The sequence below is a fragment of the Anabas testudineus genome, chromosome 13, assembly GCF_900324465.2.
Source record: "Anabas testudineus chromosome 13, fAnaTes1.2, whole genome shotgun sequence".
Taxonomy (NCBI): domain Eukaryota; kingdom Metazoa; phylum Chordata; class Actinopteri; order Anabantiformes; family Anabantidae; genus Anabas; species Anabas testudineus.
The window spans coordinates 478025-494887 of NC_046622.1; the positions used below are offsets into that span (position 1 = coordinate 478025).

General features: G+C 40.9%; 3 protein-coding genes and 1 pseudogene across 3 annotated transcripts; all 4 read left to right on the forward strand.

Moving 5' to 3' along the window:
* Positions 1-106: 106 nt before the first annotated feature.
* On the forward strand, positions 107-868 carry LOC113170476 (annotated as a pseudogene).
* A 1163-nt stretch (positions 869-2031) lies between these two features.
* Positions 2032-2970, forward strand: LOC113170484 (olfactory receptor 142-like). The gene has a single exon (XM_026372595.1). It carries the CDS (start codon positions 2056-2058, stop codon positions 2968-2970), a length of 915 nt encoding a protein of 304 aa, XP_026228380.1. The 5' UTR covers positions 2032-2055.
* A 4616-nt stretch (positions 2971-7586) lies between these two features.
* LOC113174917 (olfactory receptor 11A1-like) lies at positions 7587-8513 on the forward strand. Its single transcript, XM_026379127.1, has one exon. It carries the CDS (start codon positions 7587-7589, stop codon positions 8511-8513), a length of 927 nt encoding a protein of 308 aa, XP_026234912.1.
* A 4411-nt stretch (positions 8514-12924) lies between these two features.
* On the forward strand, positions 12925-13851 carry LOC113174857 (olfactory receptor 11A1-like). The gene has a single exon (XM_026379033.1). It carries the CDS (start codon positions 12925-12927, stop codon positions 13849-13851), a length of 927 nt encoding a protein of 308 aa, XP_026234818.1.
* Positions 13852-16863: the final 3012 nt, after the last annotated feature.

Consider the following 16863-nt stretch of genomic DNA (forward strand, 5'->3'; position numbering starts at 1 on the left):
ATTAGAAAACAATGATGTTGCTGCACTTCAAATGTTGTCTTTCAGTGAAACCACAGATTTGTTTTAGGGTAAGTGATGACACAGCTTTTCAATATTTGTAACAAGAATGGTGCTCCATTCAACCTCATCAACTGTATCTTACTTTATTCTAGGAGCTTATTTGCATGTTGGAAACCTAAGATACTTGTACTTCATGACGACTGCTTTGCTTTACATCATTATAGTTATTGTCAACGCATCTCTCATCGTGATTATTAGAAGTTTACATGAACCTATGTACATGTTTCTGTGCAGCCTGTTTGTTAATGAACTGTTTGGTAGTACAGGGCTGTACCCGTCCCTTCTGGTTCAGATTCTCTCTGACATTCACACGGTTTCTGCTCCACTTTGTTACCTGCAGATCTTCTGTATTTATACTTACGGCAGTGTAGAAACCTCGCCATCATGTCTTATGACAGATATGTTGCGATCTGTTTTCCTCTACAATATAACACGTATAGAAGTGTCTGATACAGTTGGCGTGTGCTGACACTGAAAAACATTTATTTATTTATCGTTTTAACCATCCTGGTCCCTCGTAATTCTTAAAATTAGCTTTTCTGCTTCAAACAGACCAGACAAAAAGCTGTCAGCACCTGTACACCTCACCTGGTGTGCCTGTTGAATTTGTCCTTTGGCTGCTTCTTTGAAATCCTGCAGAGTAGATTTGATATGACTAGTGTGCCCAGTGTGCTACGTAGAATCCTGTCTCTGTAACTTCTCATTTCTGAATCCTGTCATGTACGGAACACAGATGTCAAAAATACGACAAACGTATAAACATCTGATCTGTAATAACATGTCGACTGGGACAGGAGGCAGTGTGTAGGTACAACAAACACACAATTCACAAAATCTGATCTTGAAATGTGCTTATTAAAAACATTTTCATGATTGTTGCCAGTGTGGGGTAATGCTGGAAAACAATATACCGAAGTATTTAGAGTGGTGATCAGGAACACACCTACTTTCCAACAGTCGTGAGGCAGGAAACACATCTGATTAAAATAAAACCTTTAGTAGTGTTGTTCCTCTTATTACTTTCATTTATTTATTATATAGACTGTTTACATTCAGTACAGTGGCTTCAGGGAATAAATTGTGTGTGTATAATGTGTCCAGCCTTGGTGATGGCCACTGTAGAAAGTAAAGTAAAGCTGTGATTAGTCTACATATACATGTTTCAACATGATGGATGTAAAAGTGATGAACTGTATGAGTGACCCTACTGTTCAGAGTTTAGATGGATTTTACAGGTGATCATGTTTTCAGATTAATTTAAAGTAATGATATTTCCCCAGGATGTCCGTCTTGGCTGCACATGTGTTTTCAGTAGCTATAGTGAACATTCTCAGGTCACTGCCAATATGAAGCTAAGGCCTGTGTGACAACTGTGGTCCTTACATACAGTGGTGTTTGTGGATTAAATTCACTTCAGACACTGCTCTGCCAGCACAACCATGGTTAGGAGCCACAGCAGGGTCTGAAGGCTCTAGTAAATATGTTTTCTTTAATAATGATAAATGAAAATGGTATTAGGCTTATAGTTACAGGGTTGTTAACACGTCTCTAACTGAAGGATGCATGGGGTGTTATTGGCTAACCCTAACCCTATGGTTATAGTGATTAGTTTCATTTAAAATGTTTTCTTCGTTCCTGACCCAGAGGACAACTGTGCTACTCCCAGTAGAGTTTAATTGAACTCACACTGCAGTTCTGAAAAGTTTAAAAGAAGCAAAGACCCTGTTTCGGTCCCGTTGTGGGGGGGCACTCAGTCTGAGCACAGCAGGTGTAGATTCGGTGTCATGAGCTGCATTGTACAGTTTCTAAACTAAGCGTTATACCAACTTGTGACAAACTGTGAACTTAGGGAGACAGGCTTTATGAATACTGTGTGTCTGGTTGTTTTTGTTCCAAAATAATCATAGGTTTGACAGATAGAAAAGAAAGTAATCATGAAAAGAGGGCCACAGCCTTCAGGCTTTTATTGATGTTTTGTGAACTAATCTTTGGGTTATGATCAACTCTACACGGGGTTCATATTTGACACTTGCTGCCTACTTTGACACTGGGATGGTAAAATATTTATTTTTCACAGTAGTCATGGTTTTATATTTTTTTATAGTTTGTGCCAATCTTTTGCTCATCATGATTATTTGTACAAACAGATGTTTACATGAACCTATGTACATGTTTCTGTGCAGCCTGTTTGTTAATGAACTGTTCGGTAGTACGGGGCTGTACCCGTTCCTTCTGGTTCAGATCCTCTCTGACATTCACACGGTTTCTGCTCCATTTTGTTTTATACAGATTTTCTGTGTCTTTTTATATGGTAATGTAGAACTTTGTAACTTAACCGTCATGTCTTATGACAGATATGTTGCAATCTGTTATCCTCTACAATATAATACACGGATGACACTGAACAAGGTAGCCAAGCTTATTGCTGTAATATGGTTATTTCCATTTACTGAAGTTGCTGTTATGCTTTCTTTGAGTGCCCCTTTACAGCTGTGTGGGAACATCATTAACAAAGTGTACTGTGACAACTACTCGGTCGTCAAACTAGCATGCTCCGACACCACTGTCAACAATATTCATGGACTTGGTTACACCGTTTTTATAACAGTCAGTGTTGTAACTGTAATCCTTTACACTTATCTCAAGATTCTTAAAGTGTGTTTTTCTGCTTCTAAGCAGACCAGACAGAAAGCGGTCAGTACCTGCACACCTCAACTCGTTTCTCTCCTGAACTTTTCACTTGGTGCTTTTTTTGAAATAATCCAGAGCAGATTTAATTTGAGCAGTTTGCCGAGAATGTTGCACATTTTGTTGTCATTATACTTTCTTACTTTCCCACCACTCCTTAATCCTGTTCTCTATGGACTAAAACTGTCTAAAATACGTAGTTTATGTAGAAGACTTTGTTAACAAACTCATCGTGTTAAAAATCAGGTTACATAAAGTAGAAAAAATCATTCAATAGCACAACATGTCTAAAAATGTGGATACTCTGACAAGCAAGATGTCAACATGTTTAATTACTTATGAAGGTTAGTAACAGAGTTAAACACGTTTAAAAAATAAATAAATGTACATAAAGTCAACAAGTAGCTGATTTAGCCTGTTTGTCAGTCTGTTTCAATAAGTGTTAAGAACTGTAGGTAGAGAGTGTTGGTCTGTTGTTGGTGGTAGTTTCAGCTAAGTAATCACCGAGCATTCACACCTTTGACCTAACAAAGGCACACAAATTAGTTTGGTTTCTACCAGGGGGCGGTAGACCATATTTAAGGCACCTGTTTTGTGGAAGCGTCAGCCCTTGTGTTCAGCCGTCTTTGTGTGACGACCGATTTGAGTAAAGACCTGCGAGTCTACCTGCGCGAGTCCAGGACACCGCAAGACGCAAGATTTCCAACCTTTTTGCACTTTCAATCTCTTTTCTTCACTTTAACCTCTTCCCCTTCGGAAAGGCTTTCTGTTTCTTTTCTTTCAATGTGTTTTCAGCAGATTCCAGTTTTCCTCGGCAGACGCAGGACATGGCGTTCTCCAGAGGACGATGCATTTCCCACCTGCGGCCCCTCACCCAGAACACCTCGCCGCCGGGCTCTTTTTCTCTTGCCCTGTGGAACTGCCAGTCGGCGGTGAACAAGGCAGACTTCATTCCAGCTTTTTTCACACACTCTACTACTTGACCTGCTCGTCCTTCAGCTTCCAACTCGTGGCTCACTGACTAGATCCGTGAACAACGCACAGTGCTCAGGAGTGCGGAGAGGAAGTGGCCGTGGTTGAAGTCTCAACCGGCTCTAACTGATTATCAGGATTTGCTTCAATCTTTTTCTTACAGTGTCACCAGGGCGAAGACTGAATACTACCAGGACAAGGTCAGCAACACCACAGACACCAGAAAGCTGTCCTCCACTTTCAAGTCTCTACTCTATCCACCCCCACCTCCACCAGTCTCACAGCCGACAACTTTGCCTCCTTTTTTACCAACAAGGTGGCAGCCATCAGCTCCCAGTTCACTCCTCCTGACAATGACATTCTGCTCACTAAACCTGACGATGCATCTCACTTCACTTCTTCAACACTGTCAGAGGACGATGTATCCACCCTCCTCCTCTCCAATCGCCCGACCACCTGCTCTCTGGATCCGATCCCCTCTACTGTTCTTCAAGCTATCGCACCAACACTAATACCAGCCATTACACAGATCATCAACACCTCTTTCACAACAGGCACCTTTCCCACCTCGTTCAAGCAGGCCCAGATTACTCCACTGTTGAAGAAGCCTTCTCTGGATCCCTCCCTTGTGGAGAACTACAGACCGGTCTCTCTTCTTTCATTCCTGGCCAAGACTCTGGAACGTGCAGCCTTCAACCAACTCTCTGACTTTCTTTCCCGGAACAACCTCCTTGATGTCAATCAGTCTGGCTTCAAGAGTGGTCACTCCACAGAAACAGCACTTCTGACTGTTGTGGAATCCCTACGGGTGGCTAAAGCTGCAGGTAACTCTTTTGTCCTTATTCTATTAGATCTATCTGCAGCCTTTGACACTGTGAACCATCAGATTCTCATGACTGCACTCTCAGACCTGGGCATCTCTGGATCAGCTCTAGCCCGGCTTTGGTCATACTTGTCCGAACGAACCTTCAAGGTATCCTCAATCTATACTTCTTCTCTAGGCTCTATCATCCATTCTCATGGCTTTTCTTATCATGCAGATGACACACAGCTCTTCCTGTCCTTTCCACCTAATGACTCCGCCTGTCTCTCTGACATCTCTGCCTGGATAAGAAAAAGACACCTTCAATTTAACATTCCCAAGACTGAAGTCCTATTCTTCCCTGCCAGACCTTCAACATCAGCATTAACATTGGATCTGCGGTGATTATCTGCGCTAAGACGGCCATCATCATCATCATTGATGACTAACTGACCTTCACGGAACACATCGCCACAGTCTCTAGGTCGTGTAGATATGCCCTCCACAATATCAGAAAGATCAGACCCTATCTGACGGAGTACACAACCCAACTCATTGTACAGGCGATCTTATCTCACCTGGATTACTGCAATGCACTACTGATGGGTTTACCAGCATCCACGACCAAACCCCTCCAGATGATCCAAAATGCAGCAGCACGCCTCATTTTTAATCAACCAAAAAGGTCTCATGTCACACCGCTCTTCAGATCTTTGCACTGGCTTCCGGTGGCTGCAAGGATCAAGTTCAAAGCTCTGTCTCTTGCCTACAGAGTGGTTAACTCCACAGCTCCATCTTATCTCAGTTCAATCATTGAGGTCTACATCCCGTCCCGTCCACTGCGCTCAACCGGGGAACGTCGTCTGGTGGTACCAGCACCACACAGTAGACACCAAGGAAAACTGTTCAGCTCAGTGATCCCACGATGGTGCGATGCTGCCTATCTCTGCACGCTCAGCCACCTCTCTAGCAAACTTTAAAAAACTGCTGAAAACAGAACTCTTCCGCATCTTCCTTTGCACTTAAAAAAAAAAACTTTTCTTTTTTCTTTCTTTACTCACATCTCTTGAAACAGAAACACTTCTTTGATAGCACTTTGCTTTGATGTTTTTTCTCCTTGTCGTAGATTTTTGCCTTGTTCCTCACTTGTAAGTCGCTTTGGATAAAAGTGTCTGCTAAATGACTAAATGTAATATTTAAGTAGTTCAATGTAGGCCATGGAATTTGCATTGGTGCACAAGGTATAACATGAATGGATAGATGGTATGTACAGAGGAATTCTTTGAGACTTTTAGTGTAGAAAGTAGCTGCATTAATTGATTCAGGATTAGTCTTTAGGGCCAGAGTCTCTGTCAGTGGGGGGATCTGGATCTGGATAAGGCCAAGAACAGTTAGGAAGGAACTCTTTTTGTGGTGTGTGTGAGAGGAGTTCTTCAAACTGTGGACGAACTGATTTATATTTTGGTAGTTAAAGGTCAAGGTCATAGTAGATTGCAGCTTCTTATTTATTGCAATTTAATAATGACTGATACGTGTACCTGATACCTGGTTGAAGGGGATGGTAGACAAAAAAACAGGCAGATTGAGGGCTTGTTAGAGCAGAGTGGAAGTAATTTCAAATGTTGTACTTGCTAGCATTAACTATTCCTTAAAATTAAAATAAGTAATAGTTTATTTTGATAGAACTTTTATGAGCCGGTCCATCATTTTGAAAGTCTAACGCAGCCTTTGTTCAGTGCACCTTTACTTTAATTAACACCACAGATGCAGTTCTCACTGCAGTTGCTGTTCTTTTCTCTCTTCTCTTTCCACTCACCCCAACCGGTCGGGGTAGATGGCCACCCACTATGAGCCTGGTTCTGCTGGAGGTTTCTTCCTCTAGGAAGGGAGTTTTTCCTCTCCACTGTTGCCTAAAGCTATTGGTGCCATTCAAATAAAACTGAATTGAATTGAATTGAGAAATAAATCCAAAGGACCAGTTTCCCACAGTGATGGAAAAATGAATGGTATTAATGGTGGTAAAGCAGCACTGGAGTCCAAAAAGGCATGCACACATTGTTCCTCTTGTTCAGCTGTTCCAGGGCCAAAGCTACAAACATTCACGTATGGTCATTCAGCTAGATGGTCTTTAGTTGTTGGAGACTGGGACTATGACAGACTGCTTAATGTGGGATGGAACCATTGACTGAAAAGATGTGACCCCCAGCTAAGCAGCACAGGTTTGTAAGTCTCTGTTTTACTCTAATTTAAACAAGTGTACCTGCTACAGAGTTTAAAGCATAATGTGAGTTTCGCCTGGATTGGGCCTTGATGGGGTTTCCAGCTCTTTGTGGTTGTTCTGGGTATCAAAAAAACACACTTTTGGGAAGGTCAGTCTCTAATACAGTATAGAGCTGTATAGCAGCCCTGCTGAAGAGATCATCTGTAATACACCAGACACTTTACGTTACAGAAGCATCTTTTTGGGTGTAAACCTGACCCAGCTAACGAGGCAATAGGTAGGTAGATAGAATAATACACAATTGACTGGTTTATGTCAATAAAAGCATGAAACATCCAAGGGGTTAAAACTTTTTATAGGCTCTGTGTATATATATATGTGTGTGTGTGTGTGTGTGTGTGTGTGTAATATGGTTTTAATTCTATTCTTATATAACAATAAAAAAAAGGCTTTAGTTGCGGAGATTGTCTTTTCCCTAGACTCAGTATCTGAGAGAACCTCTGACAGCAGATGAAAGTGTCAGTGAGCATGCTCAGAACACTGGGGTGAAGAGTTTAAAATAAGTGAGGTTGGGGCTTTAGCCGATATGGGGGAAGGGAGACACAGAGTCTAACTACAGCAGGTGAATGTTAGAAACGGTGTTCTGTAATTTCTCAGCAAGTGTTATCCTGTCTTCTACAGAGTAAGTTGAGGGAATTTATCATATTTGTGTTTTTTTTTTAATTGAGTGACTAGTGTGTTTGTTAATGATGTTGCATTGTATGTTGGAAAGAGACACGTGCACCTAAAATGTAAAGTGAATCCATAAATATAACTGGTGCGTTGTCGACCAACAAGAGGATCATGGTAAACTCTACACAGGTTTCGTATTTTACCCTTACTGCCTACTTCGACGCTGGGCTTTTTAAATACCTATTTTTCACAATAATCACATCTTTATATATGTTAATCATTTGTGCCAATGTATTTCTTATTGTGATTATTTGTATGAACAGAAGCTTGCATGAACCAATGTACATGTTTCTGTGTAGCCTGTTTGCTAATGAGCTACAGGGGAGTACAGGGTTTTTTCCATTCTTTCTGGTTCAGATTCTTTCTGATCTTCACACAGTTTCTTTTCACTTTTGTTTCATGCAGATTTTCTTTTTGTTTTCATATATAAATGTTCAACTATGTAACTTAACCATCATGTCTTATGACAGATACCTTGCGATTTGTTTTCCTCTACAATATAACACACGTATGACCTTTAACAAGGTTGCTATGCTTATTGCTTTAACATGGATTTATCCATTTACTGAAGTTGCTGTCATGATATATTTTAGTGCACGTGCGAAGCTGTGTGGGAACATCATAAACAAAGTGTACTGTGACAACTACTCTATCGCTAAACTGTCATGTTCCGACTCCTCAGCCAACAACATCAATGGAATTGTTTACATACTGTTCATGGTAACTGCTGTTGTATCTTTAATACTTTATACTTATTTTAAGATTCTTAAAGTGTGTTTTTCTGGTTCTAAACAGACCAGACAGAAAGCAGTCAGTACCTGCACACCTCACCTTGCTTCTCTGCTCAACTTCTCTTTTGGTTGTTTATTTGAATTAATACAGAGCAGATTTGATATGAGCAGTGTACCCAATGTGTTGCGCATTTTCTTGTCATTATACTTTCTGACATGTCAACCCCTCTTTAACCCTGTACTGTATGGACTTAAAATGTCTAAAATTCGCAGCTTATGTAAAAATCTTGTGTCTAGTAAAATGTAAACCCCTCGTGTTAAATATGACTTAATTTGCAGAATATGCTTTATAAATTCTGTGACAAATCTCTGATTTCTCTTGTTAACACTGATTTTTTAGAAAAAATTTCTACATAAAAGTTGGTTTGAACCTTTCGGTGGTTTTTAAAGCAGTAAAAGTAGTTTTCCTATATTTAGCCAGAGTTAATGCCAGTTGTTTCACTCTGAAGGACTGTTTAAGAGCAGAAAATATCTGAAATGATGGATGGCTTGACAAGTTGAGATACTTTTAACAACTAAATGTAAATGTGTGTGTAAATTAGTTATAATAATAATCATCATTGGTACTAATTATTATTCATATTGAATGTCCCTATGTATGAAGGCCACTCATTCACTTGTTTTTTTATTATAAGTCAGAGTTCAATACAATTTGTGTCCAAATGGAAACTTTGGGTTCAGTCCAACAAATGTAGTTTAAAACCGAGATACTCTATATACAATTACAAATATACAAGCATTATAAAAAGTATAAACTGTTTAATAACTAAAAACAGAAGTATACGAACTAGGTACAACTGTATGTGCAAGATAAATGTGCAGTTACACTATGACACTGGTTAGTGTCACTATGTACTATGTCAGTACAAAACGGCAGATACCACTGTAAACAGCATTACCTAATGTTCAAAATGTGAGTTCAACTGCTCTGTGGGACAAACAAGTCTAGTTTAAAACCTGTTTAAAAGTCTGATGGCTGAGGCGAAAAAGGAGTTCCTCAGTCCGGATGTCTTGCATTTCACCCTCCTGTACCGTCAACCTGAGGATAGAAGTGGGACCTGTCTGTGTTGGGGGTTGGTGGAGTACTTGAGGATGGAGACAGCTCTCCTGTGTACTGTATGGTGGTAGATAGTCTGCAGAGAGGGCAGTGAGGTCCTGGTGATCTTCTCAGCAGTCTTCACCCCTTTTTGCAGACGCTTGCGGTCCATCACTGTAGTACAAACAAACCACATGGTGATGCAGCCGCTCTCTACAGTACAGTTTAATTCAATTCGATTCAATTAAGTTTTATTTGTTTAGCGCCAATTTACAACAGAAGTTATCTCAAGGCACTTTACAGTGTTTAAGGTTTAAGACCTCACAGAACATATTTATACAAAAAATTATAGAGAAAACCCAACAATCCCATTTGAGCAAACTTTAGGCAACAGCGGAGAGGAAAAACTCCCTTTAGAGGAAGAAACCTCCAGCAGAACCAGGCTGAGGATGAGCAGCCATCTGCCTCGACCGGTTGGGGTGATTGGAAAGAGAAGAGAGAAAAGAACATCAGGCAATAAGACAACAACAAGCAGCAAGAACATTGGGCAGGTCAACTGGATTCTGGAGATGTACAGCTCCAGGCCGAGGATACCTGCAGAAAAGTACAGAGAGAGGGAGACAGAGAGGAGGAAACACAACTAAAAGAGAGAGAAGACACAAAGTTAATGACATGAAATGGTAGAATTTGAATTAATAGAGGAGAAAGGAGAGAGGAGAGGAGCTCAGTGTATCAGTAGAGTTCACCCAGCAGACTAACCTATAGCAGCAGAACTAAGAGATGGTTCAGAGTCACCTGATCCATCTCTAACTATAAGCTTTATAAAAAAGGAAAGTTTTAAGTCTAGTCTTAAATGTAGAGAGGGTGTCTGCCTTCAGAACCTGAACTGGGAGCTGGTTCCACAGGAGAGGGGCTTGATAGCTAAAGGCTCTGCCTCCCATTCTACATTTGGAAACTCTAGGAACCACAACTAAACCTGCAGTCTGAGAACGCAGAGTTCTGCTTGGAAGATAAGGAACTAAGAGGTCTTTAAGATAAGATGGAGCCTGATTATTAAGGGATTTATAAGTGAGGAGAAGAATTTTTAATTCAATTCTGGATTTTACAGGGAGCCAATGGACAGAAGCTAACATAGGAGAAATATGATCTCTCTTGCTAATTCCAGTCAGAACTCAGGGTTCAATAACTTGTTACCAGCTGAAACATAATCATCTCTTACATATTTGCTTAGTTAAATCCAGGTGGTGACTTTTTTCTTTGTCCGGCACTATATGTTTTACTTCTGTGAAAACACTATTGTTTTTTAATGAACAGTTTACATACAAATATTTGTGGTACACAAATTTGAAGTAATGGTCACAGTACACTTTTTGTCGTGATTCCAGCCTTGTTGCTGCTGGTGTTGCCCCTGAGCTCTTTTTTTTTGGCAACTTTCTGTTTCCTCTTCCTGGTTTGATCACATGCACTCACCTGATTGGTTACACCTGTTCTCCCCCACTCTATAAATACTGGCCTGCTCACCTGTCTCCCCTGCCAGATAGTCTGTTCTCTTTACCCGGACACTGTCCCGGATCTTTCTTGGACTGACTCATTTTGGATTTTTCGGACTCTGCCTGCTCTGGACCCCGTCTCTTGCCTGACCCCCTGGTACTGTGAGTTCTGTTTATTCCCTGTTGTTCCCCCTGCTCACAGTACCAGACCTGCCCCTGTAGCTACCTGATTCCCCTCCTCTGACCTGCACTCCTTCTACCCTGGATTCCCCCTCACTGGACCAGCCTGACCTGACCCTGCTTCCTGTTCACCCCTCTGGTTCTGTGAGTGTTTTCCTCTGGTCTGTTTTCTCCCTCGTTGTTCCCTTCCCTGCTCTGTTTCTGTTTGGATCTCCCTGTGTGTCGACCTGGATTGTCTTACCATTGTCGATTTTGCCTGTCGGATTTATCTCTGGACTGCCTATTTGTGTATGACCTGGATTCCCCTAGACCTCATAGTTTAGCCTTTGGATTTACTGTTTGGACTGTCTTGTTCTTGACTATAGACTGGTTTCCCTCACTGTTATTTGGACATTGGATTTCATCATATTTTGTGACTGTGTTCTCATTGTGGTTCTGTGTTACTCGGATTAAACTCCTGGACATTCTCCACCGGTTGCCTTTCACCATCTCCATTGTCCTCCATTTTGCCCATGTGCTCTCCGTTGGTCGGCCATCTTGGTTGTGACGTTACTTCCGGTTTCAACCCCGACCACCATACTCACCCTACGTCATCTCCTCCCATCTAGTGGCCGTTGACTTAACTGATTTACTGGTATTTTGTCATTGCAAATAAAGTTCGACTGCTCAGTTCTGTCCTGTGTATCTCTGGCCATGGAGTCCTTCATCCAGCTCGTGACACTTTGTTAATGCTGTTCCCACACAGCTGTAAACGAGCACTCATAGATATCATGACAGCAACTTCACTAAATGGATAAATCCATGTTAAAGCAATAAGCATAGCAACCTTGTTAAAGGTCATACGTGTGTTATATTGTAGAGGAAAACAAATCGCAAGGTATCTGTCATAAGACATGATGGTTAAGTTACATAGTTGAACATTTATATATGAAAACAAAAAGAAAATCTGCATGAAACAAAATGTGAAAAGAAACAGAGTGAAAAAGTTTAATTCAAATAAGATAGATACTTTATTGATCCCCAAGGGGAAATTTTGGTGTTGCAGCCATTACACACAAAAACATTTGAACATTGAGTAACATACTCTACACAACAATACACGAGACACAGTACAAGAATAACAGAATAGACAATAACAACAAAACACACAGTAAGACTTGAATGTAAAGTGACTTAGTTACACATTGTTAAACCATCAGCGTGGACACTGACTCTCTGTCAGGGAGTCATTGTACAGGCTGATGGCTGTTGGCACAAATGACTTCCTGAACTTTTCCTTGTCACAGCGGAGCTGGAGAAGTCTGACTAAAACTACTCCGCTGTTTGATAAGCAGGCTGTGGAGAGGATGTGAGCTGTTCTCCATGATGCTCAGCAGTTTGTGCAGCATCCTCCTCTCCACCACCTGCTCTAAAGGTTCCAGAGAAGCCCCCAGCACAGAGCCCGCTTTCCTGATCAGCTTATTCAGTTTCTTAGTGTCACTGGCTCTGATGCTGCTGCCCCAGCAGATGACAGCAAAGAATATCGCACTGGCTACAACAGACTGGTAGAAGATGAAAAACAAGTTGTTTCAACTGTTGTTTGGGATCACTTTCTTTTTTCTGCTGACATCAGGTGGCTCTGTCAATCAGCATGTCCTCTGGTAATAAACCATGGTGAAGAGTTTAAAATAAGTGAGGTTGGGGCTTTAGCCGATATGGGGGAAGGGAGACACAGAGTCTAACTACAGCAGGTGAATGTTAGAAACGGTGTTCTGTAATTTCTCAGCAAGTGTTATCCTGTCTTCTACAGAGTAAGTTGAGGGAATTTATCATATTTGTGTTTTTTTTTTTAATTGAGTGACTAGTGTGTTTGTTAATGATGTTGCATTGTATGTTGGAAAGAGACACGTGCACCTAAAATGTAAAGTGAATCCATAAATATAACTGGTGCGTTGTCGACCAACAAGAGGATCATGGTAAACTCTACACAGGTTTCGTATTTTACCCTTACTGCCTACTTCGACGCTGGGCTTTTTAAATACCTATTTTTCACAATAATCACATCTTTATATATGTTAATCATTTGTGCCAATGTATTTCTTATTGTGATTATTTGTATGAACAGAAGCTTGCATGAACCAATGTACATGTTTCTGTGTAGCCTGTTTGCTAATGAGCTACAGGGGAGTACAGGGTTTTTTCCATTCTTTCTGGTTCAGATTCTTTCTGATCTTCACACAGTTTCTTTTCACTTTTGTTTCATGCAGATTTTCTTTTTGTTTTCATATATAAATGTTCAACTATGTAACTTAACCATCATGTCTTATGACAGATACCTTGCGATTTGTTTTCCTCTACAATATAACACACGTATGACCTTTAACAAGGTTGCTATGCTTATTGCTTTAACATGGATTTATCCATTTAGTGAAGTTGCTGTCATGATATCTATGAGTGCTCGTTTACAGCTGTGTGGGAACATCATAAACAAAGTGTACTGTGACCATTACTCTGTTGTCAAACTGTCGTGCTCCGACTCCACAGCCAACAACATCCGTGGAATTATTTACACAGTTTGTGTAGTAACTGCTGTTGTATCTTTAATACTTTATACTTATTTTAAGATTCTTAAAGTGTGTTTTTCTGGTTCTAAACAGACCAGACAGAAAGCAGTCAGTACCTGCACACCTCACCTTGCTTCTCTACTCAACTTCTCTTTTGGTTGTTTATTTGAATTAATACAGAGCAGATTTGATATGAGCAGTGTACCCAATGTGTTGCGCATTTTCTTGTCATTATACTTTCTGACATGTCAACCCCTCTTTAACCCTGTACTGTATGGACTTAAAATGTCTAAAATTCGCAGCTTATGTAAAAATCTTGTGTCTAGTAAAATGTAAAAACAATGTCATATAAAACGTACACTTCATAACCTCAGTAACTGATATTCTCTGTTTTAGACGAATGGTCACTACAAGTAGTTTCCCAAAATTGTTCATACAGTTCAGATTTGAGTTCATCTGAGGGCACACCTCTAAAGGAACAACTCTGATGTTGATTAAAACTGACTATAACTATAAAATTAGAATTAGAATCAGCTTATTTGGCCGAGAAGTATGTTTATGCAAACCAAAAACTTAATTCTAATGATTCCCAGTGTACGTTAATAAGGGAAACCAATAATTCAATTCAATTTTATTTGTAGAGTGCTTTTTACAATTGACAATAACAGTGTTCTCAGATACCCATGACCATGCATTACATCAGAAGGACAGCACGCTGAGTAGAGATGAGGGTCAGTAAATAAAATCAGTCTTGACTGATATTTTTAAAGCAGGATATAAGTGATGCAGGTGTGTTAAGAGAACCGAGAAACATTTTTAAACTGATAATGGAATAAGTTACTCACATAGTGATTATCGACTTTGTAAATACAGTGTTGTTAATAGCTGAAAACATTTACATTCTCCCACTAACTCTGTGTGATTCCTGTATTATGATCTTTAGATAAGATTTAAATCTCCTTGAAGGTAATGTTTAGAACAGCGGGGGTCCATTGATTATCTAACACGGTCCACTACAGAGTCGATGGGTCCATGTTGACCATTTAATATCCTTGGTGATTTTAATAGCATGAGCACACTTGGCTCAATAGCAGAATGCCAGTGCTGCATCTGAAGCAGGGTGGATTCACGGTCATGTCACGAGCAGGTTTTGCAGTCAGGAGGTCAAACGGGTCGTTATTGTGGGTGCATTGATGGCACATGCTAACATTTTTGTAGACACATCCACCATAAGGAAAACATCAAACAATAATGGAGTACATGGGAGGACACCACGGAGGAAAAAAAAATATCGCAGTATGTTTGAAGTTTGCAAAAGAGCACCTGGATGTTCCACAGCACTACTGGCAAAATATTCTGTGGACAGATGAAACCAACATTGAGTTGTTTGGAAAAAACACACAACACTATGTGTGGAGAAAAAAAGGCACAGCACACCAACATCAAAACATCATCCCCACTGTAAAACATGGTGGAGGGAGCATCATAGTTTGGGGTTGCTTTGCTGCCTCAGGGCCTGAACGGATTGTTGTCATTGATGGAAAAATGAATTCCAGAGTTTATCAAGACATTTTGCAGGAAAACGTAAGAACATCTGTCACCAACTGAAGCTCCACAGAGGCTGGGTGATGCAACAGGACAATGACCCAAAGCATACAAGTAATTCAACAAAAGAATAGCTACAACAGAACAAAATACACCTTTTGGAGTGGCCCAGTCAGAGTCCTGACCTCAACCCAGATTGAAATGCTGTGGCATGACCTTAAGAGAGCCATCCAGTTCATTGTGCAGGTCTGATCTGCAACTCAATTCAACTTAATTTAGCGCTTTTTACAATTGACATTGTCACAAAGCAGCTTTACACTAGCAAAGAAACTATGAAGTTTACATGAACAGTGAATGTGTAAGAATCATAATAATCAGATTGTCCCTGATGAGCAAGTCGAGGGCGACGGTGGCAAGAAAAACTCCCTGAGAAGGCAACAGGAAGAAACCTTGAGAGGAACCAGACTCAACAGGGAACCCATCCTCATATGGGTGATTACATGCTGTGTAGGCAGCAGGCAGTCCAGTATAACAGTTAATGTCTTTAAGTTAATGTGGAGTCCAGTTAGTTATTGGTGGCTCTGGTAGACTTGTGGGAAATTCCAGTCCGGACTATCGAGCGTTGAGTCGAGACCTTAGAGAAACAGCTGCTGACGTCCGTCGAGGCCAGAACCGACTTCATGGTAGCGTGGAACCAACTCCAGTCTCCACACGCATCCCATAGGGGCCATACGGTGGATCCAAGCAACGAGATCTCCGACCAGACGTGGGGCACCAGGACGAGTCAGACAGGTCCAGAGGGTAAAGGGTGGAACGATGTGTAGCTCAACAGAGAGACAGGAAGGGAGAGAGAGAAGAGGAGAGATAACAGTTAGTTATGATCACAGTCAGATAAAGTTTGAGGTGAATGTATATTTAGAATAGTGCAGCAGGGACTCCGGCAGGACTAATTATGACAGCCTAACTAAAAGGGTGGGCCAGAAGGAAACACAGAGATGAGGGCTCCCTGGGATGTAGAGCAACCTGAGTGAGAGTTGGGAAGACAGCATCTAAACATGCCAGTTCACCATAAAGCTCTACGTCCATGATTCTTTCCCTAAGGCAAATCTACTTACAAAAATGCTTGACTAAATAAATAGGTTTAGGACTTAAATACTGAGACTGTGTCTGAGTCCTGAACCCTATTTGGAAGGCTATTCCATAACTTTGTGGCTTTGTAAGAAGCCCAGCTGGAGTTTTCATGATACCAGGTACTGACAGGCAGACTGCATGCTTTGATCGAAGTAGGCGTGGTGGATCATAAGACACTAGCAGTTCACTTAGTTACTGCAGCGCAAGACCATTTAATGCTTTAAATGTCAGAAGTAGTATTTTAAAGTCAATGCGGGATTTCACAGGGAGCCAATGAAGTGTAGATAAGATAGGGGTGATGTGACTGAAAGTAGTCTGTAGTGTTTAGGTGGTGTCCTCCACTTCGTGAATGGGGACAGACGCTAACCGAGTGGAGACAGGTGGTTAGGAAGATGGTGTAGCGGGAGAACACACAGGCAGAGAAAAACTTACACAGTCCAGGAAGTCCTGAATCCAAAGCTCCAACATCCAAAAATGTTCCAAATCCAAATTCAGTCAGATTAGTCAGGATAGGTCCAAAGGGAGAGTGAGTACAGAGTAAAATGTATTTTTAAAATCCAGATTTACCTAACAATAAATGCCAAAGAGGAAAAAAAATGAACGATGTCAGAATCTGTGTGAAAAAGTGGATTTTAACAGGAAATGCTTCACGAATTAGTCCCACTGAACTTA

What these genes read in the sequence shown, in the direction of transcription:
- LOC113170484 (XM_026372595.1), top strand. Translation starts at nt 2,056, where the DNA reads ATGATCAACTCTACACGGGGTTCATATTTGACACTTGCTGCCTACTTT.
- LOC113174917 (XM_026379127.1), top strand. Translation starts at nt 7,587, where the DNA reads ATGGTAAACTCTACACAGGTTTCGTATTTTACCCTTACTGCCTACTTC.
- LOC113174857 (XM_026379033.1), top strand. Translation starts at nt 12,925, where the DNA reads ATGGTAAACTCTACACAGGTTTCGTATTTTACCCTTACTGCCTACTTC.